Genomic DNA, 27,931 nt, shown 5'->3' on the forward strand with positions numbered 1-27,931 from the left:
GCCGTAGGAAGGTGAGACCCAGCGATGGACGGTGTTGGGGACAAGCCCCCCCCAGCCCAGCCCTCAGTCTCACCTACGAACTAAGGTTGGGACCAAACTGGGGGCCTTGGATGTGGGTCCCTTCTGGAGCCCGATCGGGAGGGGAGCGTCGAATCTGCTGTGGGTGAGGCTGTACGGCCTGTGGGTGGCTGGAAAGAGGCCCCGGTCATCCCGAGGGCCAGCCAGGGACCCGCTGACAACAGATGGACACCTGAGCCCCGCTCGACGGGCAGCACCTCCGGCCAACACAACAGCTTCAAGGCTGTTTGCTACGCGGCGTTATTGTGACTGGTGACTCACACAGCTCTGGGAGCAGAATTCGGCCTGCAGGCCTCCTGTTTGTGACCCCCCCCCCGGCCCGGGCGGTTTCCAAAACTTCTTCCTCGTCAGGACCCCACTCTGAGAGATAACACTTCGCGGCACATTCTCTGGCCCCATAGGGCTCTGCGGCCACGGAATGCAACGGCACCGGGGTGTTTTGCTGTCCTCTCGCCTCGCAGTCGCGGCGCACCAGCGTGCAGGGCCACGCGGGGCCACCTCTCCCGCTGGGGTGCAGGCGTGAGCGTGCTCGTGGCCCGGAGCCGATGGTGCCAGGAGAGGAGATGGGCGAGCCAAGCGGAACAGCCGTCCGTGAGTCACAGTTCCAGAAAACCAGCAAATGGCCCAGCACCTGCTCACCCACCCCCACCTGCACCTGCCAGCATCGCCCGGGGTCTTGGCCGCTGCACAGTCAGGGTGGGACCCGCCCAAACTGACCACCCCTCCAGGAGAAAGTGACAGACGTTTGCGCCCGTGGGTTCTGTTCCCCCATCAACAGATGTCGGGACATGAAAAATTGGGGTAAATGAAGGGTGGGTGATTCGGTCGGGCCCAAGCTGGGTCCTCGTGGGTGCCAGAGACAGCTGCAGATGCACGTCGGGGACAATTGCCCCGGTGCAGCGGGGGCTGCCAAGCCAGGGTGCCCGGGGACAGCTGGACGAGGTGCCGACGCGGGGCTCATTCCTCCGTGAAGCCGCCCGCAGCTGCCGGGAGTCCGGCCAGCCCGTGGGCCTGTGTGCGCCTCGGCTCTGGGCTGTACCGGAGGAGCCGTGGATGGGCCCCCCCCCCCCCAGGACGGGCCCCCCTGCAGGGATTCTGGCTTGTCCGAGGGTCTCTCTGACACCAGCCCCGGTCTTGAGCTGACGGATCCTCTCAGGGAAGCCTTTCGTGTGCCGGAGCCATCCTGTGCCTCCCCAGCACGAGCCTCAAGGTTTACAAGACAAGACGTATTTTTGAGTGGAGTGCCTCCTTGGACCATCAGATGCACCCACATCTAAATCTGCGAAAGCCGTAAGATGCCCCCTAATCTAGCTGAAGAGTAAGTTTGCTGTAAATGACAGGACTTACTCCAAAATGTAAAAAAGGGTGCCTTCTAGGAGATTCTGATACAACGTAGGGTTTATTATTATCATTATTATTATTATTATTGAAATGAAATTCACATGGCCTCACATTTAAGCATTTTTAAATGTACGGGTCAGTGGCACTCAGCGCGTTCGCAATGCTGAGCCTTCATCACGTCGGTCTAGCTCCAGAATATTTTCGTCATCAAACAAGGAACCGTGCACAGATTAACAGTCGTTCCCTTTGCCCCCCTGCCCCCTGCCTCCAGCCCCCAGCCCCCACTGATCTACTTTCTGTCTCCAGATTTGCTTGCCCTGGACATTTCGTGTGAGTGGCCTCAGACAACACGTGGCCTGGTGTGTTTGGTACTCTCACTAAGCATGATATATTTTTTTACTTCTTTTTAACGTTTATTCATTTTTGAGAGAGACAGAGACAGAGTGCGAGCAGGGGAGGGGCAGAGAGAGAGGGAGACGCAGAATCTGAAGCAGGCTCCAGGCTCCCAGCTGTCAGCACGGAGCCCGACGTGGGGCTCGAACCCACGAACTGTGAGATCATGACCTGAGCCGAAGTCGGACGTTTAACCAACTGAGCCACCCAGGTGCCCCTTAGCATGGTATTTTTGAGGTTCATCTAGATTGCAGTAGATGCCGAATAATATACTTGTGCACTTTTGATTAAATTCAGGCAGAAACAGGCAAGCACGGACCCCCGCTCTGTGAGGTCCGCTCTCACGTGGGTTCTGGCCCCTCAGACTCGCTGGACTTTTGCAGTCAGCTCCCAGCAAGGCGGGTCCCGGAGGAAATAGAACATGAGCTCCCAGAAGACCTCTCTGATGGCCTCGCCCACCCTGGGTAAACCCGGAGAGGGAGCCTGGAGCCCAGGGAGCTGGATGCTGGACAAGGGCCCTTTTCTGCTCTGCACAATGCCCCATTGTGCCCTTCTCTGGGGAGAACAATGCAACTCGGCCGGGGGAAGCTGAGGACAAAGGGCCCTTTGTGAGGCCTGTCCCCACCTGAAAGCAGCACCCAGGGTCACACCTGATGGCAGGGCTGTCCTTCCGTGCCTTCCGTCCCCTGAGCACCTCCCGCATCCGGGGAATGCCTGGACACTCGAGCGGGCTCAGGGTGAGGGGCACTAGATTCTCCCTGCTCTCCCAAACAGCTGTGCTGGCCCATCCCAAGCGCAGGACCTGGATGCTGGAGAGGAGAGGTGCATTGTGGGTTCGCCTGGAAGGACCTGGAATAACTGTCCCTCTGATCCCCAAGGATGGGAGCTCTGGGGCACACGCCTCTCCCCTGAGGGCTTGCCAGGATGCAGAAGGTGTTTGTCCCCACCCCCACCCCCGGCCAATCTGTTACATGTCCCACTTCACCCTTAAGCTCCGAAGGGAGGGTTTTTTCATGGCAAGAAAAAAAAAGTGGGGGGCACTTTTTAAAAACCTCACACGATATGATGCATGTATGTGCTATTACCCCAACAATGCAGGTGGGGGACAGCTAGCTGGAGGCTGAAGAAGGGTTCACGGAGCTCACCTTGCATACGGTAAAGATCTAGTTAAACAAGCAAGAAAGACTGGTGATTTGACCACACAAGTATCAGTAATTTATATTTCAAAACACTCGGAACGAGAAGTCAAAACAGAAACCCAGGACAAACATTTGCAACCTACACACAAGAATAGGGTCTTTAATATGTACAGAGCTGCGGAGAATGAAAAACCCACGCGTACCTTAATGCTTTGCTTCCAAGCACCTCACAGTTTGCCCATTAGCCACTGAAGGTCTAATGCATCCCCTGCCCTGCACCCTCTATCTCCTAAGGGGGACCCAGGCGTTCACGCACTCGGCACACCTCTCTTGCTGCCTGGGTTGCTCTATCCCCATAAGCTGGAGTTGCTGGTGTTCTCACCAGGGTTCCACTTGGGTCACTGGTGGGTAAGCTCCTCTTTCCTGTGAATCTCAGTGCCCCACTTTCCCCAGTGGCTGGAGGTCCAGTCTTGAGAGCTGGTAGGAGTGTGTGGCCGCATAAGGGGGTTTTGCTGACCTGAGCTCGAGGATCCGGCCGGATTTCAGGACGCAGCCGCTTCCTGTGCCGCCCCTCGCTAGCTGTGTGCCTGTCATCCCAACATCCTCCTCGGAGAGTGGAGATGAGGGGCTGGGAAAGGGACATCTGTGGGACACCTGGCCACACACCCTGAGCAGCGGCAGCCGGGAGCCCTGGGGTGAAGCCACCCCCCCAACCGTTCCTCTGCCGGCATACGACTCCATACACCGCGGGGACGCGCCGAGGGAGCGCGGGACCCACGAGGGGCCTCTGCCGCTCACAGGGACGCTGACCAGGCCCACTCTGGGCCTGGCCAGACCCAAGCTTTCCAACAACCCTAGAGTGAGGGTCCATGAGGGCAGTCGCCTAGGTCCGGAAAGTGCACCGGGAGCTGGTGAATGAGCGAATGCTCAGCCCCTTTCCAGGAGGAGGACACTCAGGCGGTCCCAGGTACCCACCCCGGGCCGCGCCCTCCCCGCCGCAGCGCCCGGTGCGCCCTGTGGGGCGCGCGCGCGCCCGGATGTGGGGCGCGCACCCCGCCCCTAAGCGCGGCCAGCTGCGGCCTCCCAGTGTGGGCGGGGCGTCCGGGCCCGAGGGGCTCCCCGCGCACGCGCACTGGCGGCCCCGCGATGGCGGCGCCCGAGGAGACGCTGAGGAGGCGGAAGGCGGGGAACTCGGGCCCCGAGCCTGAGACTCCGCCGGAGTCAGGGCGCGACCCCACAGGCTGCCCGGCCCGCCTCCGCACGGGCACTTTCTGGCTGACCAGGATCGTGCTCCTGAGGGCCCTCGCTTTCATTTACTGTGAGTCCGCGGAGCTCGGGGCTGCGGTCACTGTTGCCCCTGTGCGCACGCGCCTACACCTCCACCGCCCCAGGACGCCCCCGGCCCCGGGACGGTGCCCCCCCGCTTCCCTCCCCCCGAGACGGCCCTCCCCTGACGCCCCTCCCCCCGGCGCACCCCTCCCCCGGGACGGCCCTCCCCTGACACCCTTCCCCCCGGCCTGCCTTCCCTGGACACCCCTCCCCCCGGGACACCCCTCCCCCGGGACGGCCCTCCCCTGACACCCCACCCCTGGGCCGCCTTCCCTGGACACCCCTCACCCCCCTCCGGGACACCCCTCACCCCCCCCCCCCGACACCCTTTCCCCGAGATGTCCCTCCCCTGAAGCCCCTGCCCTGAAACCCCTCCCCCACGGGACGCTCCTTCCCTGACGCGCCCACCCCCCCCCCCCCCCCGCCCCCGGGGCTGCCTTCCCTTGACACCCCTCTGCCTGGGACACTCCTCCCCTTGGGACGCTCCTCCCCTGACACCCCTCCCTCCTGGACACCCCTCCCGCGAGACGCCCCTTCCCTGAGACGTCCCTCCCTTGATACCCCTCCTGTCTGGGACACCTCTCCCCAGAGATGTGCCTTCCCTGACACCCCTCTGCCTGGGACACCCTTCCCCACAGGACGCTCCTTACCCAGACCGCCTTCCCTTGACACCCCTCCCTTGACACTCTTGCCTCCTCTGGGACACTCCTCCTCCCCTGACACCCCTCCCCTCCTATACCCCTCCCCTGGGTCACCCCCTCCTCCAGGACGCTCCTCCCCTGACACCCTTTACTCTGACACTCTTCACCCCAGGACGGTTCCCCCCCAACCCCGATGCCTTGCTCCTCTGGGACACCTCTCCCCACGGGAGGCTCTTCCCCCGACACCCCTCTCCCTGGGACACTCCCCAGGCCCCCAGGACGCTCCTCTCCCCACGCAGCTCCCGCAGGCATCCCTTCACACGGAGCTCCCCCTCCACACCCCTCCTCCCAGCCCGGTTGGGTGAGGGGTGATGTCCGATGGGGTGGAGTTGGAGGAGCAAGAGTGCTGGCAAGTGAGTTCTTACCTGGTCTCCCTTGACCTCTATCCGCACTGGGAGCTGGGTTCCCCGGTTAGCCTGGGCAGTGTTGGGGGGCGCCCACTCCCAGGAGACGGGCCGAGGGGTGCCCCCGCAGAGCTCCCGCCCACTAGCTGTGCCGGCCCAGTCACCTGACCTCAGTGTTTCCCATGCTGTGCCCCCCACTCAGGAGCCGCACCTAGGCCCCAGGCAGCCCCTGCACAGCCGAGGAGGTCGTGCTGGGCCCGAGGCCTCACTTCTGCTCCCGTGGCTTCGGGGAGGCCTCTGTACCGTGGCAGGTGAAGCCTGAGCCTCCGTCTCACCTGCGGGGTTTGGGAAGATCCACATTTGACCGGGCCCAGAACTGCCCAGCCCTCAGCAGCCCCGCCCCAGGCGCCGAGCACACCTCCCTGCCCCTGTCCCCATACCCAGAAGGGGCACAAGCCATCTGAGCCTGCGGGCAGTGGAGGAGTCTACACGGGGAGATAGATGCAGGATGAGCCCACACTCAGGTTCTCAAACCAGTGTGGGTGTGGGGGGAGAACGGTGGAGACGGGGAGTCCCAGACTGAGATGGCCCGGCTGAGCAGACCGGCTCTCTTCCAGGGGGATCCAGAGGGTGCTGGTCCCTGGCCTGGCCCGCCTCCACTGCGCCTTGGGCTCTGAGCATCTCGCTCTTCCTTCCCACGGAAGGAACACTGGGGAGTGGGCTGCGCCCTAGGAGGACGAGTCTGGGTTTCCCGTCTCTTGGGGCACAGTGGTGACCCAACACCCTGGGGCGATTTGTGGACCGTGGGGTCGCCAGTGTGCGCGTTCAGCCACGCCTTCCTCTCTTTTAAGTTACTATAAAAATAGTTCTTGCTGGCGCTGCTTTATCCTCTACAGGATTAAACAGTCCTTCTGTGTGTTCGAGCTGTCACTTAGCAGAAAGTGGAGATGCTGTTACCCGAGGAAGCTTTAATAGACGTTTAAAAGGGGGCCTGTAACGGTGGGAAAACCCTGGTGGCTTCGCTGGCAGGGAGCACAGCTTGAGAGCATCAGGCTCAGGCTTTCAGATGAGCGGGGCTGCCTTTGATCTCCGTTGGCAGGTCTGTCTTGCAGCGCGAGCGAGGCGGTTCCGAGCTACTGGGTCAGGCCGACGTTTTAAGCCCGGTGCCGAGCACACACCCTCTGGCTTTGACAGAGGCATTTCCCCCCATCTTTTCTCTTATTTGGGGTAGGATCAGTGTTTTTCAGCCGTATGAAGGAACTGGTTTCCCATCTTGCAGGGACGAGGTTCCGTGGCTGAAATGGCCCCGGGCAAGCGGGCGCCCATCCCGCACTGGTCTTTTTCCAGAAGGTTTTGGTAAAGTTTCCGAAGTCCCAGGGTTTTTCACGATGCCGGATGCCATGGGGGGCTGTCCACACACTTCACTTGACGCTGAGTTTTATAATAGCTTTTGGGGACCGCTGACCCGCCACAAGGCTAAGTGACTGACCCCTGTCCTGCGCTTCACCCTCTGCACGTTGACGAGAGTGCGTACCGCAGGTCGTTAGGCCACCTGTGAGCTTGCGGGAAGGACACTGTTCTGTTTCTGCTTCTATCCTGTTTCACAGGATTTCCTTGACTCTTTGCCGACCGTCTCTGTCAATGCTTTGTGTCCCTGTGGGATATTTTTCCAGCCGTGTCCCCCTCCCTTCCCCCCATCCCCCGCCGCTTCCAGGCCCTTGGTGTGGACACTCAGGATACCAGCCACCCACCCAAGAGGCCCCCGACTCTCTCCTGGTTGTGTTCCCAATTTTTCAGATCTCATATCACCGTCTTTTTTCTTTTTAGTCTCTCTTTTTTGCTGGAATTTACCCCAAACTTTTCAAGAGAGGATTTGGAGGTGAATTTTCTGTGTTTTTTGTACACCCATGGGAATTACTCATTTGCCTGGGTCTGTGATTCCCAGTCAAAGCAAGTTTTCTCAGAACTTTTTGGATTGATGATGAGAAGTCTTCACATAGTCTGACCCCTGCTCTTTCCCAGATGCCTAACGGGAAACACTTTCATTCTTTCTCCTGACACGCTTCTGGGCTGCAGTGCGTGGGGGTTTTCCCTCACAAGCAGTTCTGACACGGTCTCACCCGGCATTATGCAGACCCCCGGGCTGAGGGCCCAGTCCCACGAGACCACCCCCTCTTCCGATGCCAGTCACAAATCCAGGCTGTCACCTGTGCTTCTGATCCACCAGCTCTAAGTCGGGGTTCTCACCGCCCCCCCCTTCTCAGCCTCCATAATTTGCTAGAACGGCTCACAGAACTCAGGGAAACCCTCACTCATGTTTACTGGTCCATCGTCAAGGTTACAACTCTCGGGAACAGGGCTGGAAGAGGCACACAGGGCAAGGGGTGGGGAAGGGGCTCGGAGCCTCCAGGCCCTGCGGGGGGGAGGGGGGCACCACCCTCCCATCACCTCCGTGTGTCCTTTCACCTGCCCGGAGGCTCCCGAGCCCCTTCCCTTGGGGGTCTTTGTGGCGGCCCCGTGACACAGGTGTGGTTGATGAGATCATCGGTCCTGGGTGATCAGCTCGGTCTCCCGCCTGCTAATCACAGGTTGGGTCCCCCGGCCACCAGCCCCCAAGCCCCAAGGGTCACCTGGTTGGTGGGAACCCAGGTCAGGTTGAAAGGGGCTTGTCATACACAACAGCAGACGCTCCTCTCGGTCCCCGCACTTGGAAAGTTCCCGGCCCTGGGACCAAGGCCAAATCAGCATTTCTTCCTCCCCGGCAGCATCTGAGTAACTTGTGTTTTCCTCTGGAAGTTTTTAGAGTCTCTGCTGCCTTGCCATCTTCACTCTGGGCCCTTGTGATTTATCGGCGTATCTGAGTGTCCCTTGCTCATTCTTTCTCAGGGGACTCTGTGCTCATTCGTTCTGGTCCTCTGACCCCGCCCAGTCTGCCTCTAGGCCCACGTCTGTCTGAACATCCCAGTGGGTCTCAAACGTGCCCCGTTCAGGGACCCCTGCCCCATGAAGCCTCCCCACTTGGCTGGAGAAGCTGCTTCACGAAGCTACGTGAGGGTGTAACGGAGAAGATGTGAACGCCCTGGCCAGCTGAGCGTCCAGAGGGGGCTCTGAGTGCCGGGCACGGGGGACTGTCACTCGTGAGCAGACAGCACACCTCCTTAGTTCCACACCCTTACCGGGGAGTCCCTGGAATGACATATCTTTGAAAATCCTGCTTCTAAAGGGTCTCAAGGCTGGTTTTTGGTCCAACTCTAATTCCTGCTTTGGCTTTACCCACTTCATGCTTGTCGTGAACGTGTGGGCACTTGCTTTGTCGGCTTCCCTTACTTCGGTTACATGAGGTAGAGCTCTCCTCTTGCCCCCGAACAACTCCTTGAGTACCGTGAGGCGCGTCGGAACTGCACTTTCTAAAACCAGTAGCGGGGCGCCTGGCAGACCCGGTCGGTTGAGCATACGACTCTTGATTTCGCCTCCGGTCGTGGTCCCAGGGTCATGGGATGGAGCCCCACATCCGGCTCCACACTGATCAGAGAGCCTGCTTGGGATTCTCTCGCTCTCTCTGCCCCTCCCCCGCTCACACTGTCTCTTTAAAATAAGAAATAAATAAAGGCAGTAGCTTGTTGGGCTCCTTATCGGGATGCTTGAGGCCTCACCTGGGCTCTAGCAGCATGGCCGGCTCCCGGGAGCGAGCTGGATGGAGGCAGCGAGGCCGGCACGTGCATCGTGCTTCCAGAACTCTTAGCTGTTCTCTGGAAATTTCGAGGAAGGAAAACGGAACCAAAAGAAATCCCTCATCATTTTGTGTTGTTCCAAGATTTCACTCTTTCTGAGAGATCACGGAAGCGAGCTCTTCTCTGTCCTCCAGGCCGCTCAGATTCTAACGAGATGCTCGCTTGACTTTACAATGTTCTCTGTGAAACGCCTCCAGGTTGTTTCAGACACAGGTACCGCCACCGTTTCTGAGCTGTCTGCGGCTCCCGCCTGTCAAGAAAAAGCCCTGGGTGTTCCTGTGCCAAGATCCGCAGTGTGACCACGGTCATTAAGAACCAGCCAGCGGAGAATGGCGTTTTGGGGGATGGTTCTGCTATAATCTTCTAGAGATTCATCTGAATGGGAGAGAAAATTTTTTCTTTTTGTTTTTTTTTTTTTTTTTAAATTTTTTTTTTTTTTTCAACGTTTATTTATTTTTGGGACAGAGAGAGACAGAGCATGAACGGGGGAGGGGCAGAGAGAGAGGGAGACACAGAATCGGAAACAGGCTCCAGGCTCCGAGCCATCAGCCCAGAGCCCGACGCGGGGCTCGAACTCACGGACCGCGAGATCGCGACCTGGCTGAAGTCGGACGCTTAACCGACTGCGCCACCCAGGCGCCCCTCTTTTTGTTTTTTAAAGAAAACATTTGAAGACATGCTTGATAATGCATATTTAGGTAGTCTGGTCACTTCTAGATCATTCTCCTGGTTACCCTCCCCACCCTAGGGGATGGGGGGCTGTCTTCTGCCTTCCTGGGTTGGGGGTGGGAGGCTGACTCCTGCCTTCCTGGGCTGCAGTGGGGGTTGACTAAGCCTTTCTAGGTTCACTTGGTTGGTTTAGCTTTGAGATGTTATGGTATTTTGAAATTTTAGCTTCTTTCTACTTAGCCATTTCTGTAACAGGAGCGGAAATTGAAATAGGTTTCCTTTTCTGAAATATTAATCCAAGTTATGTTCATTGTTTCCTGATAGGTAAGGTAGGAATTTTCCTATGCTTCTTGCTTAGAATTGCTTTTTAAAACTAATTGGTGAGACCAGGGGCACCTGGTGGCTCAGTCGATACAGCATCTGACTCTTGGTGTTGGGGTTGTGAATTTGAGCCCCACGTTGGGCATAAAGATTACTTAAAAAAAAAAAAAAAAAAAAGAAAAGAAATTCTAAAGCTCATTGGTGAGCCCAGATTGTTTTCCTTCGTGGCAGTGGAGTGTGAATCGTGGTTCCTGGGAGGAAGCATGTGCCTCTGCTAATTAGGCCCCTCTGTAGAGGAGCCCCAGTGTTCTGGAACGGGCCGGGGAAGAGATGGGGGGGAGCAGGGGCCCGGGCTCCACCTGGGGGAGCACCGGTGAACGTGGCCTCGAGGGTCCGGGGCATGTGGACTGGGCGGAGGCAGGTGAGGGAGAAGAGAGCTGGTGTCTCTGTGGCTGGGGGTGGCGGGCCTTTGTCCTCGGGTGACTTTGGCCCCTTCCACCACCACGCCCCACCCTGCCGGCCCCCGGCCTGTCAGGGGTCAGGACTCCCTTCTTTTCCCACCGCGGTGAGCCATATAGAGCGGGTTTTCAAGACAATTAAAGAAAGACAACTATTAAGCCTACTCCAGACTTTATTGGGGTTTCCCACCAGAGCCCTCCAGTCCCAGGGCCCCTCCTGGGCCACACTGCACACCCCGCCTCGTCTGCTTTGTCCCCTGGGGTCTGTGGCAGCCTCCCGGCCTTTCCTGACTTTTCGTGGCCTTGACAGTTCTGAGCAGTTCTGGTCACTTATTTGGTAGTGTCCCTCACGCTGGGTTGATCTGGTGTTTCTCGTGATGAGACGGGTCATTGGGGGGGAGGTGCCCTTCTCGTCACCAGATCGGGTGTCTGAGTCCTCACGACTCCCCGCAGGTGATGCTGACCTGGATCGCCTGGTGAAGGTGTGTTTCCGGGTGTGTCCTGTGTCGGGTGCATTTTCCCGTCCCTTCTCTGTCCTCTGGAAGCCGGTCTCTGGGCCGGGCGACCCCAGGGGAGGGAGACCCCAGCCCCCCCAGCAGCCCCGCCAGCACCTGTCCATGTATCATTTGGAGCTCCTCCATTGGGAAGGATTCTGTCTCCTCTCCTCACGTTAGGTGCGCTTCGGGTTACGGGCGCAGGCTGTTCCTGATCGCGGCTTCGGTTTGTCCGGCTCTGGCGGCGCCGATGGTCCCGCGTGCCTCACGTGTGTCCCTGTGCCCCGTTCCCGGCGCGCCGGGACCGACCGCTGCTGCCGGCCCCTGTCTGTTCCCGGCCCGACAACCAGCCGTTTCTCCAGTTGTGGTTTCTTCACCGGAGAGTGGCGTTGGGAGCCGGGAGTGCTGTCACTAGAGCGGTGCTGCTGCTTCTGGAAGGAGCAGGTCAGGTGTGCACGTGGTCACGCGCATCCGGCCGGTTCCTTGCGCGTGCGTCTCAATCTCCGCGGAGGGTGACGTGTATCGGCGCCGGGGGCGCGGATGCCGGCCCGGTTCGGTTCGCGGGGCCCGGGCGCCCCTGCTTCCTCGCTCCTCCGAGCTTCCTCGTCCCCTGCTGTGAGGTCCGGGCCACCACCCGCCTGGCGGATCTGTTTTCTCAGCTCCGCGCACCTGCGAAGCGGTTTCGCAATTGCTCTCCTTCGTGAGAAAAACCGACCAGACGCCGGTGTTCACAGACCGTTCCTTTGCCTTCTGTCCCCACGGTTTTTGCTCAGCATCTTTTCCAGAGTTCCTTAGGGCAGCCTTCCTCTCCCCCCCCCCCCCCCCCCCCCCCCCCGCCGTGCACTCAGCGTCGCGGAGTCCCGGTCATTTGGCACGGTCTGCGTTCCGTCCTGGCGTCCCCTGCCCTCCAGGCCGTCTCGTTTCGCTAGTTTGTAAACATTAAAGTTCATTTTCTGTGACACGCGGTTCTCTGGGTTTTGACAAATGCACGCTTATCCGTCACCCCGGGCCTGGACGTTCGTCTCCCCCAGACGCCCCTGTGCGCGCAGGCCGCTGCCTCGGCCACCGGCCCCTGGGGCATCGCTGTCGTCCGCGGTCTGTCCTGCAGTTCTGCCTCTGCTAGAGTCCGCGGGATTCCGCGGGATGTGGCCCTGGGCCCTGGATTTCTGTACTTTGCAAAGGGCGCTTCCGCTCCGCCCGAGCGGCTGGGGGAGCCGCTGGCTCCCCGTCTTCCCTGCCGTGTTGCTCCGTAGCACACGGGACTCGCACACGGGACGTGCCGCACCCGTTCCCGCCTTCTGACGCCGGGGGTGGGGGTCTCCGCTCTTTCCCACGGTGGCAGTTATGAACCCAGCTCCTGTGTGCTCCGCCCGGGTGCGGGTTTTGTGTCGACAGATGTCTTTAGTTCATGTGGGCGAGCACGTAAGGATATGATTCCTGGGTCCTGTGCTCTGTCCGGCTTTATAAGAAACTGCCAGCATCGCCCAGAGTGGCTGCACCCAGCTTCCCTTCTCCCCAGCAGCGGACGTCCGTTGTTCTGGATGCTCCGGAGCATTTGGCATTTTCAGTGTTTGGGCTTTGGCTGTCCCGGTAGGTGAGGGGTGATGTTGCATTGTGGCTTTAACAGGCGTTTCCCCCAGTAAATGATACTGAGCATCTTTTCTGTGTTTATTTACCATCTGTGTATCTTACTTGTGTGAAACGGGTGACTTCAGTGTCCACATTCTTTGCCCAGTTTAAAAATTGGGTTGTTTAGGGGCGCCTGGGTGGCGCAGTCGGTTAAGCGTCCGACTTCAGCCAGGTCACGATCTCGCGGTGCGTGAGTTCGAGCCCCGCGTCAGGCTCTGGGCTGATGGCTCAGAGCCTGGAGCCTGTTTCCGATTCTGTGTCTCCCTCTCTCTCTGCCCCTCCCCCATTCATGCTCTGTCTCTCTCTGTCCCAAAAATAAATAAACGTTGAAAAAAAAATTAAAAAAAAAAAAAAATTGGGTTGTTTGTTTCCATATTGTTGAGTTTTAACGGTACTTTAAATATTCTGGATACAAGTCCTTTATCAGGTGCTTTATGCGCTTTGTAAATGTTTTCCCAACCTGTGGCCTGTCTTTTCGTTCTCTTTACAGTATCATTTACAGAGTGGAAGGTTTTCATTTGACAAGGTAGCGTACCTGCGGTGTCCTTTCATGGGTCACACTTCTGGTGTTGTGTCCGAAACCCCCTTGCCACACCCAAGCCACAGATTACATCTAGTCTGGGGTCTTTTGTGAGTAGATTTTTGTTCCAAGCATGAGACGTGCGTCCAGGTTCGTGCTCTTGCGCATGGTCAAGCATTCATTCCAGCACCATCTGTCGAAAAGACCGTCTCTCTCCATTAAACACTCTTTGCACCTTCGTCAAAAATCAGCCGGCTGTATCTGTGTGGGTCCGTGCCTGGACCCCCGGTCCTGTTCCGTTGACTCTGTGTCTCTCCTTTTGCCAGTACCACACTGTCTTGGCTGCTGTAGCTTTGCAGTAACTCTTGAAATTGGGTACTAGGAGTCCTCCAATTCTGCGCTTTCTCAGAGCTCTTCTGGCAATTCCAGGTCCTTTGCTTTTCCATATTCATTTGAGAATCAGCCCGTCAATATCCACAGAAGAGCTTGCTGGGTATTCTGGCTGCGAGTGCATTGAATCTGTAGCTCGGGCTGGAGAGAAGTGGCATCCTCGTAATGCTGAATCTTTCAATCCACGAACACGATGTCTCTCTCCATTTTTTTAAACCTTTGATTCCTTTCATCAATTTTTGTTTGAATCTGTATACAGATTCTGCATGTATTTCGTTAGAGTTATAGCTGTGCACTTTTTTAGGGTTCCTTGCTATTCATTGTAACTAAAAAAATTCAGATTACGGTTCATTGCTGACATATGGGAATACACCTGACTTTTATGTATGGTCCTTGTATTCTGTGACTCCAATAAACTCATCCATTAGGTCCAAGAGGGTTTTTTTTGGTATATTTTTTGAAATCTTCTGGGGCGCCTGGGTGGCTCAGCTGGTTGGGCGACTGACTTCGGCTCGGGTCATGATCTCGCGGTTTGTGAGTTTGAGCCCTGCGTCGGCTCTGTGCTGACAGCTCAGAGCCTGAAGCCTGCTTCGAATTCTGTGTCTCCCCCTCTCTCTACCCCTCCCCTGCTCACGCTCTTTGTGTCTCTGTCTCTCAATAATAAATAAACGTTAAAAATTTAAAAAAAAATCTTCTACCTAGACAATCGTATCAAGCGTTAATGGAGACAGTTTTCTTTCTTTCTTTCCAGTCTACGACTTTGACTTCTTTTCCTTGCCTCACCGTATGAACTAGGACTTCCTCCACACCATTGAGAAGGGTAGTGAGATATCCTTGTTTTGTTCCAGACCCTCAGGGGAAAGCGCTGAAGCACCCGTCGCCAAGTCTGGTTTTGGCTGTCGGTTTGTCGTAGCCGCTGTGTAGGCTGATGAGGTTCCCTTCTGTTCCTGCTGTGCTCCAAGTTTCTATCATGAGTGGATGCTGAATTTTGTCACGTGCTTTTTTGTGTGTCTGTTGATATTATCGCATGGTTTTTCTTCTTTAGTCTGTTCGTGCAGGGAATCACACTGATTGATTTCTGAGTATTGAACTCGTGTTGCATTTCTGGCCTGCAGTTGTGATTTACTACCCGTGTTTCTTCTTTTGTTTTCCTCCTTGTTTTGTGTATAATTTGCTTTTTTTTTTTTTTTTTTTTGATAAAGTAGAACTTTAGATTTGAGATCTATCTTTTTTCTTTTTTTTTTAAATTTATTATTTATTTTGAGACAGAGCATGTGTGTGTAGATACACGTGTGCAGGAGAGGGACAGAGAGAGAGCAAGAGAGAGAGTCCCAAGCATGCTCTGCGCTGTCAGCACAGAGCCTGACACGGGGCTCGATCCCACCAACTGCTAGATCAAGACCTGAGCTGAGATCAAGAGTCGGACACGTAACTGACCGTGCCACCCAGGTGCCCCAAGACTTTCTGTCTTTCTGACATGAGCACTTTACTGTAAATTTCCCTTGAAGTGGTGCTTCCAGGGCATCCTGCAAGTTTTTATATGTTGTCTTTTCAAATTTCATTCAATTAAAAAATCTTATAATTTTGGGGAATGCAAGCTGGTGCAGCCACTCTGGAAAACAGTGTGGAGGCTCCTCGAAAAACTAAAAATAGAACTACCCTACGACCCAGCAATGGCACTACTAGGCGTTTATCCAAGGGATACAGGTGTGCTGTTTCGAAGGGACACATGCACCCCCATGTTTATAGCAGCACGATCGACAACAGCCAAAGTATGGAAAGAGCCCAAATGTCCAGCGATGGATGAATGGAAAAGAAGATGTGGAATATATATACGATGGAGTATTACTCAGCAATCAAAAAGAATGAAATCTTGCCATTTGCAGCTACGTGGATGGAACTGGAGGGTATTATGCTCAGTGAAATTAGTCAGAGAGAGACAAAAATCATAGGACTTCACTCCTATGAGGACTTTAAGAGACAAAACAGAGGAACATAAGGGAAGGGAAACAAAAATCATATAAAAACAGGGAGGGGGACAAAACAAAAGAGACTCATCAATATGGAGAACAAACAGAGGGTTCCTGGAGGGGCTGTGGGAAGGGGGATGGGCTAAATGGGGAAGGGGCACTAAGGAATCTACTCCTGAAATCACTGTTGCACTATATGCTGACTAATTTGGATGTAAATTAAAAAAAAATAAAATAAATCTTATAATTTTGTTTGTGTGGGTTTTTTTTTTTTTTAATGTTTATTTTTGAAGGAGAGAAAGACAGAGCGTGAGTGGGGGAGAGGCAGAGAGAGGGAGGCACAGAATCTGAAACAGTCTCCAGGCTCTGAGCTGTCAGCTCAGAGCTCGACACAGGGCTCAAACTCATGAACCGTGAGATCATAACCTGAGCCAAAGTCAGATGCTTAACCAACTGAGCCACCCAGGTGCCCCTTGCTTGTGCTTTTAAAACCTCCGTTTAGGGGCGCCTGGGTGGCGCAGTCGGTTAAGCGTCCGACTTCAGCCAGGTCACGATCTCGCGGTCCGTGAGTTCGAGCCCCGCGTCGGGCTCTGGGCTGATGGCTCAGAGCCTGGAGCCTGTTTCCGATTCTGTGTCTCCCTCTCTCTCTGCCCCTCCCCCGTTCATGCTCTGTCTCTCTCTGTCCCCAAAATAAATAAAAAACGTTGAAAAAAAATTAAAAAAAAAAAAAACACCTCCGTTTAGAGGTGTGTGGTATAATATCCAAAAATTAGGGTGGCTTTCCAGATAACATCCTGTGGCTGACTGCTAGTTTAATTCTGTCTGTGCTGGAAACATGTTTTTTAGAGTTTAGCTCTTTTCTTTATGTTTTATCTACTTCATGGCTCACAGCGTGGAGTGTCTTAGTGAATGTTCCACATATACTTGAAAATAATACCTATTTTGCTGTTGGGTAGAGTGTTCTAAAGATGTCACATTGGCGTGTCTTGCTTTTTTATACATATAGCGATCAGTATGTGTTAGGTCAAGTCGATGAATACGTGTATAGAGTATATACTTCTATGTAGTAAGGGCAGTTTAAGCACGTAAGTTTTGTTGGTAGGTTCACGCACATCTAATCCTGTTGTGTCCACGTGTTGATCCTTTATCATCTGCAATGTCCTTTTTTGTCCCTCGTACTATTGTTTTTACGTTTCTTGTCTGATGTTAATACAGCCATGAGCTCTCTTTTGATTAATGTTTTTGTGATGTATCTTTTTTGTGCTTTTACTTTTAAACTACGTACGTGTTTATATTGAAAGTGGATTTCTTGGAGGAGCCTGGGTGGCTCGGTCGGTTAAGCGTCCAACTTCAGCTCAGGTCGTGATCTGGTGGCTCTCAGGAGCCCTGTGTCAGGTTCCGTGCTGACAGTGGGGAGCCTGCTTCCGATTCTGCGTCTCCCCCTCTCTCATTCTGTCTCTCTCTCTCTCTCTCAACAATAAACACTTAAAAAAATTAAAGTGGATTTCTTGTAGCTAGCATAGATTTAGGTCCTGCTTTTTTCTCCAGTCTGACAATTTCTGTCTTTACTGCTGAGTTTAGAATACTCTCATTTAGAGTGACAGATTAAAATCTACCGTGGGGCTAGTTGTTTTCTATTTGTTTCTTCTGTTGTTTCTTTTTTTTTTCTCATTTCCTGCCTTCTCTTTGGTTAATTGAGCATCTTCTAGGATTCCATTTTTGTATCTGTACTGACTCATTATGTAGAATTGTTTACAATTTTATTTGCCGTCCCACGGGACTTAATCTGAGTCTCCAAGTACTAGAATACCACTTTCTGTGTGGCGCACGTCCCTGCAAGTGCGCTCCCGGGGTCTCCTGGCCTTCGTGCTGTTTCCTCCTTACTTTCCTTCAGACGCTTTAGCTGATTGCTGCTGGTTTTGCCGTAGACTAGGGTCGCACGCGGTTCCAACCTGAACGTGACACCGGGAGCCTTAGCCAGTGTGTGCAAAACCGGCAACTAAGCCACCGCCACCGCCGTGCGCCTCTCCCCCTCGGTCTCACCCCTGCCCTGTGACGCAGGGCCGCTGTGCTCCGGTCTCACCCCTGCCCCGTGACGCGGTGGTCCTCACCCTGGACATTCAGCACTGTGGAGCTTTTTACAGAGTGCAGCTCGTGTCGGGGGTCCACGGGTCCCGTGGTGTCTGCGTGGAACTGCTCTGTGGCCACCTGTGACCCGGGTCTCTCCCCTTCGCCTTCCCGTGTGCAGGCGGGGGTGCCGTGCTCCCTCCCCCGTCCCGTGGCGTCTCCGTGCAGACGCTCAAGTCCAGAGGATGCGAACGTGCTCTTGTAGGAGCGGGGCTTGTCGGAAACCAGCGGTTTGAACACGGTGCTCGTGACTTACACGTGAGCCGTAGCGTGAGCTCCAGGCCCAGGGTGGTCCGGACGCGTGTGATGATGACACACGCGGAGTGCAGTCTGGGGCCGCTAACCGGCCACTCGCCTGGGGCGAGTCTCGTGCACGCGCGTACCACAGGTGCAAGGAGACGCAGCCCACGTGCGCTTGCGTACCTTTCGCGCGTTCCGTGGCTTCTCCAGACCGGACCTTACGGCATGGCCCCCGGGATTGTGAGAAATGCTCAGACCCCTCGCATCCCTGCTTTGATCCCAAGCCGCTGCCCAGACCCGGCCTCGTCTTCCCGCCCGGCCGCGCCCCCTCCCCCGGGTGTCCACACGCAGCCGTGCTCCTGCTCACGGTCCTTTGCCCTGTTCCTTCCAGTCGTGGCGTTCCTGGTGGCTCTGCACCAGAACAAGCAGCTGATCGGCGACCGCGGCCTGCTGCCCTGCCGGGCGTACCTGGAGAGCGTCCGGCGGTACTTCCGGGGCCGGGGAGGCTGGGAGGCCGTGAGCTACGCGCCCACCGTGCTCTGGCTGCTGGACTGGTCGCACATGAACGCCAACCTGGACGCCCTCGCCCTCCTCGGATTGGGCGTCTCGTCTTTCGTCCTGGTCACCGGCTGTGCCAACGTGGTGCTCATGGCCACTCTCTGGGTCCTCTACATGTCCCTGGTCAACGTGGGACAGATCTGGTAAGTCAGAAGCCCTGGAGTCCCGCGGGCCAGCCGTGCCGCAGCGCGGCGTCCTGGGGATGTCACGGGCCGGGGAGCAAGCCAGCCTCCCGGCAGCTGGGGAGACAGAGCAAGATTTCTTCTCACATGAGTGCAGGGGAGCATCACCATTCCAATTAGGCGGGAGCAGAGACTGCTGGTTGCCAGTCAGTCACATTCCCAGGGCCTTTCTTCTCTGGGAATAATCACGAGTCTGTTGGGAGTGGCACGGCCACCCCAGAGACCCTGATGTCAGCCTCCTGCAGCCGGGCGTCCTGTGGATGGAGGGAGGGTCTCCGTGTGGGCTTCTGGGAGTGCTCTGGGGGCGGGGGGCGGGTCTTGACTTGGAAGCTGTTTCTTTTCCTGCTCTTCCAGCTTCTTCCTTGTTCAGGAGGAACCATTACCAGCTAGTGCCAGGAGCCACAATGAGGCTGGCCCCGCTGAGGGGGTCGGGGGAGCGGGCTCCCGGGCCAAGCGGTTGGAGGGACAGCGGAGCCCCACAGAGGCAGGAAGGCTGGGGAGGGCCTGCGGGAACCGAGAGGCTGTGTCCCAGGGCGGCCCGTGGTCCGGGAAAGGCTGACTGAAGTTGAGTGGCCCCAGGGCACCGAGGGGTGTCTGAGCAGGTCAGAGGGATCCCCCTCGTCTTTCCGGTGCTGGGCCTGAGAGGAAGGGAAGACTCGCCTAGCAGAGGAAAACCAGAGCTTTCTGAGAAGTGCCAGGGCAGAGCGTCGGTGTCTGTGTGCACGCGTGGGAGAGAGGGAGGGTATCAGTGCAGACGTACAGGAAGCAGACACGGAGCGTTGGTGTCTGTGTAGACCTGCCTGAATTAGACGTGGACATCCGCGTCTGTGTGGACGTGGAGGGGGTGAAGAGCTTCTGGGGCATCTGTTGCGGAGTTCTGACCGAGGAGTCGTCTGTCCTCTGGGCGAAGAGTGTAGTCCGGTGGCCCAGCCGTCTTTGTGGCGCTGGCCCAGGATGGAAAAGCTTGTGCGGTCTTCCCAGGGTTGGGTTCTAACCCAGACAGTCTGCTCCTGTGCCCGTGGACCTGACCTTCAGTGCTGTCTCGCAGGTGGATTTCGAACGGTCACCCCAGGGCTGTGGCAGTTGCCCGGGGTCTGTCCGGCGGGCCCCTCGCAGCTCCCTGTGGGCAGGTGCGCACCTCTTTGAGTGGAGTCTGGGCTGGACTTTTGCCCGGCCCGTTCCTGGCTGTGGATGACCCCGCTTAGCACTGCACCAGGTCAGGCAGGGATGGGTAGCACTTAGTGTGCATGCGGGAGGCCCTTCCTGCAAATCCGGGCTGCGGGAAAGAAGGCCACGCATCTCGGTCACCCTGCACACCCACCCCCGGGGCCCTCCTAATGACGTGTTACCCGCTGACACCGCGCGGGGTCCGGGGGACCGTCCCGCGTGCCTCCTGCTTCAAGCAGCTGCAAAGCGGCTGTGCGGTGTGAGGTGTCCTTCTCGCCCGTCTGCTCCTCCCCTTGTGGGATTCCCGGAGGTCCGATGCCCCCGGTGCCTCCCTCCTGCCCCCGGTCTCCTGGCCGGGGGTGTTTACCAACAGAGGGGTGCTCCGCTGGCTTTTCCTGCGACGTCTTCAGAGGCTGCTGTGTTTTGAGATGTGTGATTTTATTTTATTTTTTTTAAATTTTTTTTTTCAACGTTTTTTTTTATTTATTTTTGGGACAGAGAGAGACAGAGCATGAACGGGGGAGGGGCAGAGAGAGAGGGAGACACAGAATCGGAAACAGGCTCCAGGCTCCGAGCCATCAGCCCAGAGCCTGACACGGGGCTCGAACTCACGGACCGCGAGATCGTGACCTGGCTGAAGTCGGACGCTTAACCGACTGCGCCACCCAGGCGCCCCTTGAGATGTGTGATTTTAAACCACGCCTGAGAAGGGAGCGTTCTGGGCCCCTCTGTCCCATCGTAGCGGTTGGAGTTCCACACCGCGAGCGCCCGCTGCAGAGACCGGAGAGGGCAACACGCTTCCTCTGGGACACGTGGCTTGGGGCGTGCCTTCTCGTGCCTGGCAACCAGAGAAAGTTGAACTGTGAAAAGTATTTCCTAGTCATGGCGTAGAATGTGGCCAAGGAGGATCAACCCCATGTTTAAATTTCTGAAAACCACTTTGGGTATGTGTGGACAAAAATAGTCTTGTATTTTTCTCATTGGAAAAGCTATTTTGTTCTCCTTCCCTTGGACGTGTAAAAAAAAATGTGCAAAATAAAATAAAACTACATTTTCTCAGAAATGGTGCATGAGATGTTTTAGGTGAAAAGTGAAAAAGAAGACAAAATCTGTCAGTGGAGACCAGTGGTTTACCTACCATGCCCGTGATGCCAGTGTCCACGGCCGAGCTGCACGCTGCTGTGGCACAGATGTGGGGCCTCGTGGGGCTCACGGGCACCTGCACGCAGGCGAGGTGGCTGGCGGGACTCAGGCACCCTCCGCCTCCGAGGTATTTCCAGCTCCACCCTTGGCTCGGGTTTCCCTGACGGATGATGGCTTTGGGATCAGAGTGACATTGAAAACTTACCGAGTGAGGACCCCGCACGGGGGGAACAGGCTTTCTTTTTCGTGACACCCCAGATGACGCTTAGACACAGACCGTTCTTCGCATGTCCCATTTATTTAAAGTTGGGGACAAAGAGTATTTCTTTGAGGTGAGATGCGCAGATCATGGACGCTGTTGGCAAAACGTCTTGCAGGCGTCCAGCTCGCGCCCGGTGGTGGGGACGGGAAGCCCCTCCCCCCAAGGCAGGGAGGTGCCGGCAGGTGCACTAGGTGCTTCTCCACAGGCACCACGGCCCCGTGCCTGCCCACGTTTGCTCCTGCCCGGTGGCACGTGCAGTCCCCCGAGGTGGCTGTCGTGGGGCGGAGCCAGGTAGCCTCACGCGGCACCCGGCATGTTCTGGAACCGTGACTGCCCTTTGCCCGCTCTCCCGACTTCGTTCCCGACACCGCGTGTCAGGTGGGAGCCGCTGAATCCACTTTGTGGTGGCAGCGACCGGAGATCTCGTCGTAGGGAGAGTGGCTCCCTTCCAGGCGGTCAGTGTTCTGCAGATCAGTGGCCCGCGCCCCCGGGTTCGGGGAGTGGAGCACCGATCGTGTGAAGTCCTTATGTTGTGGCCGCAGGAGGCGTAGTGGGAGGGGGACTGGGGACGCGGGGGCAGGAACGAGGGACCGGGGCGCAGGCGAGCTGGTGGCATGCCCCTTGCCGTGGGGTCCGTGTTCCGGGGCGCCCTCTCCCAGAGCTCCAGGTCCTGCATCCGCGTGGCCTGTGGTCAGGCGTGGGGCGGGCTGTGGGCTGAGGCAGCGCTGCCACGCGGGATGCTCAGCCACCGTACAGGACCCGGGCAGACCCGGGCCTCTGACTCTCCCCACGTCCCCCATGTTTTACCAAACTCCACATCCTCATGATTTTACCTGCAAGCGTTTCTAGAACCTTCCTGTGCCGTCAGCACCCAGCGTGGCCCCGTGTTCACGACGGCCTTCGGGGCTGTGCTTCCCGCACAGCAGGGTGTTTTGTCAAGGGCACGCGGCTGCTTCATTTTGGGTCTCCACTGCTCCGGTTCTGGGCAGTTAAGAGATGCTGTTTTCCACATGTTGGGCAAATCTAAGGTGAGGAGTCGTGGTATCTCCATCTACCCGGCCGCCCCCTCCCCCCCAGCCTCGCGGTGAAGACCTGGGCTGGCACCAATGGGTTTCTTGGGCCCTAGGGGCCAGGATTTGCGGCCCCTGATAGGGAAGGGGAGCCCCAAGCCCCAGGAAGGTGGGCCTGGGAGCCACTGGGCTGCGGCAGGCAGCAGCAGGGGGGCGTGACTCCCTCCACTTTTTTGGGGTGTTGCTGGCCGGCAGGCAGGTAAAGCGGGAGCTCCCGTGTTTCTGTGCCTCCGCTGAGTAGAGGGAGGGATGCGGCAGGTGCCCGGCGGGCCTTCCTAGTGCGCGAAAGGTGACTGGGCCCAGGACTGTGTTCTTTCTGCGGGAGGAACCAGGGAAGCGGCTCAGCACCAGGGGCCCCATGTCCCTGCAGGGCTCGCCAGCAGTCAGGGCGTCCCCAGGCCGGCAGGCCCCCGATAGGGATGCAGGACCAGCCCGTGTGGGGGCTCAGGCTTTCCAAGGACACACGTGCAGGGGTGCTGAGCGGCTGTGGAGGCCCCCTCTCCGTCACCAGCCATCGAGTGTGGCCGGAGCAGGTTTTGATTTCCTGGTGCTCTGGCACAGGAGCGGTGTGAGGGTGTCCCCGCCCCTGAGACTGTGTGGTTAGGGGCAGAGATGACCTCTCGGTTCCGTTTGTTTAACCAGGTACGGCATCATCTGTCGGGGAGAGACAGGAGGTGGTGCCCTGGGAGCGGATGGAGCTAGAAGGGGCCTCAGATTAGGTGGCCGGCAGGCAGCCCCCGCCCCACCCCCACCCCCCACTGCCAAGCCCATGCCTCCTGGTCCTGAGACGCCCGGGCCTTGGTGCGCACGCCTGAGCCCACCGTGTGCCCGTCTGAGCCCACCGTGCGCCCGTGCTGAGAACTGGAGTTTGTGTGCCTCGAACAGTGCCCAGGGCCCCAGAGCTTGTGTCCAGTGGAAGGAAGCCGTGTGGTCCCTCCCAGGGCCCGGCCTGCGGCTGCCGCATGCGGTTTTGTTCGCTGCTGAGGACCCAGTGAGGCCGGATGCGGCTCTCCTGGCTGACGGGCACAGATTGGGTTTCTGCCTAGCTACTTCAGCTTTTCCTGTTAATGTGATAAGCTTCATCTTTGGAACAACTATAGGTTTACAGAATGCAGAACAGTACGGGGAGCTCCTGGGCACCCCACACCCAGTTTCGTGTATTGTCAACCTCTTCCTTGTCAGACCGATACTGACCTCTTCTGTCCCAGGATCCCCCTCCCCCAGGAGCCACAGGACATTTGGGCATCACGTCCCCTTAGGCTCTTCTGGGCCGGGACAGTGTCTCTGACCCCCCAGCTTACAGGACTGGTCAGGGATGCTGTGGGTCGGGACCCGTCTGACGCTCTTCTCGCGACTGGGCTGGGTTGTGGGTTCGGGGAGAAGGCCACGGAGATCTCGCACCCATCTCGTCACGTCACGTCACGTCACGTCACGTCACACGGGTGGTCAGTGCCACTGACGAGCCTCATCTGTGCCGCTGCTGACCCTCCCCGCCCGGTGAGGTCCCTTGGGTGACCTTGTCCGCGGTGAAGTCGGTTTGTCCGAGTCCGGGCGCACAGCCCAGGTGTGGGGCGGGGAGCCGGGTACTGGGAGGCTTCTGCAGGGGAGGCGGGTCTCCCGGTCACATCAGCGGGGACTTTGGGTGTCTGCCCTCTTGCTCTTGGGGCTTCACCGTCCCGGGAACCGGCGACGTGTGACAAGACAGCTAGAGTTCAGCAGCCGCTATTGCATGAGTTTAAGTGGTTTTACAGATGGGTCTCGCTGCAGCGGCTCTTTCTGTCTCGGACGCTGGAACCTGCTAGAACCCTGGGAGCCCCGACCGTGACTTCACTCCAGCTGCCCCCCCAGCATCAACTTTCCACAACGTCGGCTTTCCGATCCTTTTATCTGCGCTTTACTTTGGCAGTACTCCTCAAGGGCCCTTTGTAGCGAGTCAGGATGGCTGTGCAGCCGTCCCTTTCTCTCCCCACCTTCCTGGCCCCCAGAGAAGAAAGGATTATCTCCGAAAACTTGGACCGGCATCGGGGAGGCTCAGGGGGTCCTTCCTGCGGAGGAAGCCGCCTCTGCCACGTCCCTTGGAGAGAGAGGACAGAGCCTGCACTTCAAAGAGTGCCCAGAGCAGATGCCAGAGGGCCGCGGGGGGTGCGGGGGTCACGGTTGGTGCCACAGGGCGCGCTGCGTGGCCGCTCCCTCCGGACGGTGGACGATGCAAGCCTCATTTTGTCCTAAACGCAGCAGCCCCCCGCAGGGCCCGCCACCAGCCGCCCTGGCTGCGCCCCGCCACCCACGTCCGCCTTGAACGTTGCCTGGGGCCCAGATGCGTTGACGGAGCACCGACTGAAAAGAGAGCTGATGCACGGACATGGACTCCTGCCTCTGTTCTGGGAGGTTCAGGGAGCGGAATGGGGCCATTTCCGTTCCGTGGGGGCAGCAGCCTGCGCCTGGGCACGCACTCCACAGTGAAGGCCGCCCTTCCTTGTAGGGACCCCTTTCTGATAATCTGTGCTCAGGGTACTAGGTGCCCTTCAAACTTTCTGATTCTAGGGTATGACATTCCATGGTGTTTGACTATGTACAGAAATTATTTACTGCCAGATATCCACTATTACGTTTCCTTTTTCCAAGAGATTTATTTTTTACTTTTATTTATTTTTGAGAGAAAGACAAAGAGACAGACATGAGTCGGGGAGGGGCAGAGAGAGGGAGACACAGACTCCGAAGCAGCTCCAGGCTCTGAGCTGTCAGCCCAGACAGAGCCCGACGCGGGGCTCGAACTCACGAACCGTGAGATCACGACCTGAGCCGAAGTCGGACGCTTAACCGACTGAGCCACCCAAGTGCCCCCCTAAAAGATTTCTTGATTGGCTTGCTGTGAGCATGGGCTGGGACCCCGTATGTGGGGCAGGGCCTGGGCAGACAGGGCTTCTGGCCACACACGTAGCACCTGGGGGTCCCCCTTATGCCCACCTTCCCCACATTTAGTGCCCATGGGGTCTGTGACCTGACCCACGGTGTCCTGGGGTCACTGAAGTGGGCTTTACTTAGCTGGGTGGCAGGATGCTTTAGTCTTGTAAGTTTTTTGACAAAGCAAGCCAAAATTTTAATACACGTTTCTTCTTCTGTTTTTCAGGTATTCGTTTGGTAAGTGGCAATCAGAAAGCGACGCCGTGGGAGTTTGGCATGTGTGTGGGGTATGTACCCGTGCGCTTTTTCTGCCTCTCGCCTCGCCTGAGAGTCTGTCACCACGTTGGCCGATGTCTGTGATCGAACCTGGAGTCCTGGCCCACGCCGGCTTCCGTGCCCGGAGCGCCAGCCCGGTGCAGACCTGGGGACTCGTGACATTGGGGTGTGCTGTGGGTAGAAGGCAGCGTCAGACGGCTGTTCGAGTGGCCCCACCGCAGCGAGCGCACAGTGTCCTCACGGATCAACACTGTTCCTTGGGTGAAGGCCAGGCCGTCCTGCAGGCCAACCCTTCTCCCCCCCCGGGCCGCGCTGAGTGCCCGGGACACCCCTGGGCAGAGGAGGAGCTCACCCAGGGCTGAGGGTGGTGGGACAGCCCGCGGCGGCCCGATTTCTTTGCTCGGTAAGGGGAGGACGTCGGGCAGTGATTCCATGCCGTGCGGGTAGTGCTGCACCCACCGTGAGCACGTGGGTAGCATTTGTTCAGAGGCAAGGGGGCCCCCCGGTGGATAGGGCCCAGCACAGCCCACCTGTGGGTCTCACCTTCTCACCTGCTGATACACGGACACGTCAGCACGCTCCAAGGGGACGCGAGGAGCCACACACCCCACACCGTGCCGCCCTCGGCGCCCCAGCACGATCCCCAACCACACGAGGAGCAATGGGCCAGGACGGCAGGCCCGTCCTGGAGGGAAAGGATCGTCGACAGAGGCCATCCTCAGGCCAGCCCAGCGCAGCCGTGGGGACTGGTGACTGCACTGAGGCCCTGAAGAATGAGAAGAAGAGCTCTCAGGAGAGAAACCGACGAGATGAGAAAAGAAGCAGACGGAAAGTCGAGAACTGAAAAATACGGTGTGTGAAATGAAGGACTTCCCAGAGGGGCTGGGTGACGGTGGCACGGAGCGGGGCCTAGAGCCCCCCCCAGGCCGCGCAGAGCTCAGGCACCCAGGGGAGAGCTCGGAGGCTGGTGGCATGTGTGCGGGGCCCCGGCACGAGGGGCAGGTGGCGACGTCCCCACGTTGGTTGGAGACACGACTGTACAGATGCAAGAAGCCCGGGGAAGTCCACACAGCGTGCGCGGGAAGGAAACTGTGTCTCCCACGCCATTGGGTGGTGCCGACCGAGGGAAAGGGAGAGTCCTGAGAGCGGTAGGTGGGTCTGGACGCGGGTCTGGACGCGGCCCTGAGGGCTCAGGGCCGGTGAGCGGGCGCCTCAAATGGAAGCCGGGAGCCAGGGCCCTGTGTCGGGGACTGGGTGCCGCCGAGGTGCGCTCCCTGCTCCGGGTGGCCGGAAGGGACGGGAGAGAAGACCCGGCCTCCGGGAGGCGTGTGGAGCCCAGAGCGGAGTCCGCGGGTCAGCGTGAAAGACCGTTTCCTGTTCTTACTTTGTCTGCGGCACGCCTGACTGTTTAAAACAAAACAAGTCGTTTGCCTTCTGAGACCCATGACGCTCCCAGAGCAGACGCACGCGACGGGCCTGACGGGGCTCGCAGGGCGGCAGGCGGACCCGCGTGGTCGTGGGTTTCCATGCTGCGAGTGGAGCCGCACACCCCGAGGAGAGTGCAGGAGGGTTCAGGGTGCGTATTGTGACCCCTCGAGCAGTCACCGGAAACACGTGGAGATGCGGGTAAAATGCTGGACAGAGTGGTGTTCTGAGAAATCCAAGTGATCTGGAAAGACAGAGGGGGGCACAGGGACAGGAAGCGTAGCCCTAAAGACCACGTCGGCGATGGCATCGGCGTCACAGAGTCACGTCCCAGCCAGAAGAGGAGATCGACAGAACGCCCTGATGCCATCGGACACACGGAGGCCTGGCAGGACGGTGGGGGGAGCACGGCCAAGACAAGGGCCAGAGGCCGGGGGCTGTGCTCATGCCAGCACAGACAGAGGTGAGGAGCCGGCACTGCCAGGACACGGGGAACGTGTCCTCATTCCTGAGAGCACGCGACGCGAGAGCGGCAGTTGGCGGGGACGCAGGCCGTCCCCTGCGGGACCACGAGTGACGCAGGAGGGGTGCTGGCGAGGATGGCCTGAGGGGGCAGCCAGGTGTCTGGCTGAAAGTCCGGCAGGAAGCGGCCCGCCCCGGGGATCGCGTATGTCCTGTTCAGGCCCCCTGGGACACCCACAAGCACACCAGCCCCGTCCTGGCCATCTGCAAGCAGGATGCTGAGAAGGAGACAGCCTCCCCGACAGCCATCCCTCCCGTCCCACGGGGAGCGGGGGCTGGGTACTGTGCGAGACCGCCTCGTGGCCTGACCCACGCGAGCCCAGTCAGTGGAGCAGCTGCAGGGTCTGAACCCCCAGCTCCCGCTCGGGAGCGTGGGGCCGTGACTGGTTTCACCTTTGAGCCCGAGAGCCGGGGGGGGGGGTTGGCAAGGAGAGGCCCCCGCAACTGTCCCAGACGTGGCAGCTCCGAGCTCCAGTCTGCGGGCCTCCCTGGGCATGCGAGAAGGCCTGGGGCAGGCAGGGCAGGAAGCCGAAGAGGGTCTCCCCGGT

General features: G+C 58.0%; 2 protein-coding genes across 5 annotated transcripts in view; both read left to right on the forward strand.

Annotated features, from left to right (window-relative positions):
• Positions 1 to 27,931, forward strand: part of LOC147573235 (putative serine protease 29) — a 280,540-nt gene that overhangs the window by 242,994 nt on the left and 9,615 nt on the right. The gene's annotated exons all lie outside the window — the stretch shown is intronic.
• Positions 4,059 to 27,931, forward strand: part of LMF1 (lipase maturation factor 1) — an 88,901-nt gene continuing 65,028 nt past the window's right edge. The window contains exons 1-3 of one of the 4 annotated variants that reach the window (XM_086691680.1): positions 4,059 to 4,269; positions 18,266 to 18,575; positions 25,387 to 25,447. In XM_086691680.1, coding sequence (XP_086547806.1) covers positions 4,098 to 4,269; positions 18,266 to 18,575; positions 25,387 to 25,447 — 543 coding nt within the window. In that variant the 5' untranslated portion in view covers positions 4,059 to 4,097. The remainder of the gene's footprint in view (positions 4,270 to 18,265; positions 18,576 to 25,386; positions 25,448 to 27,931) is intronic. The other 3 variants (XM_086691679.1, XM_086691678.1, XM_086691677.1) reach the window with 3 other exon arrangements.

The sequence above is a fragment of the Puma concolor genome, chromosome E3 (assembly GCF_028749965.1).
Source record: "Puma concolor isolate L17-30 chromosome E3, mPumCon1.1.hap2, whole genome shotgun sequence".
Taxonomy (NCBI): Eukaryota; Metazoa; Chordata; class Mammalia; order Carnivora; family Felidae; genus Puma; species Puma concolor.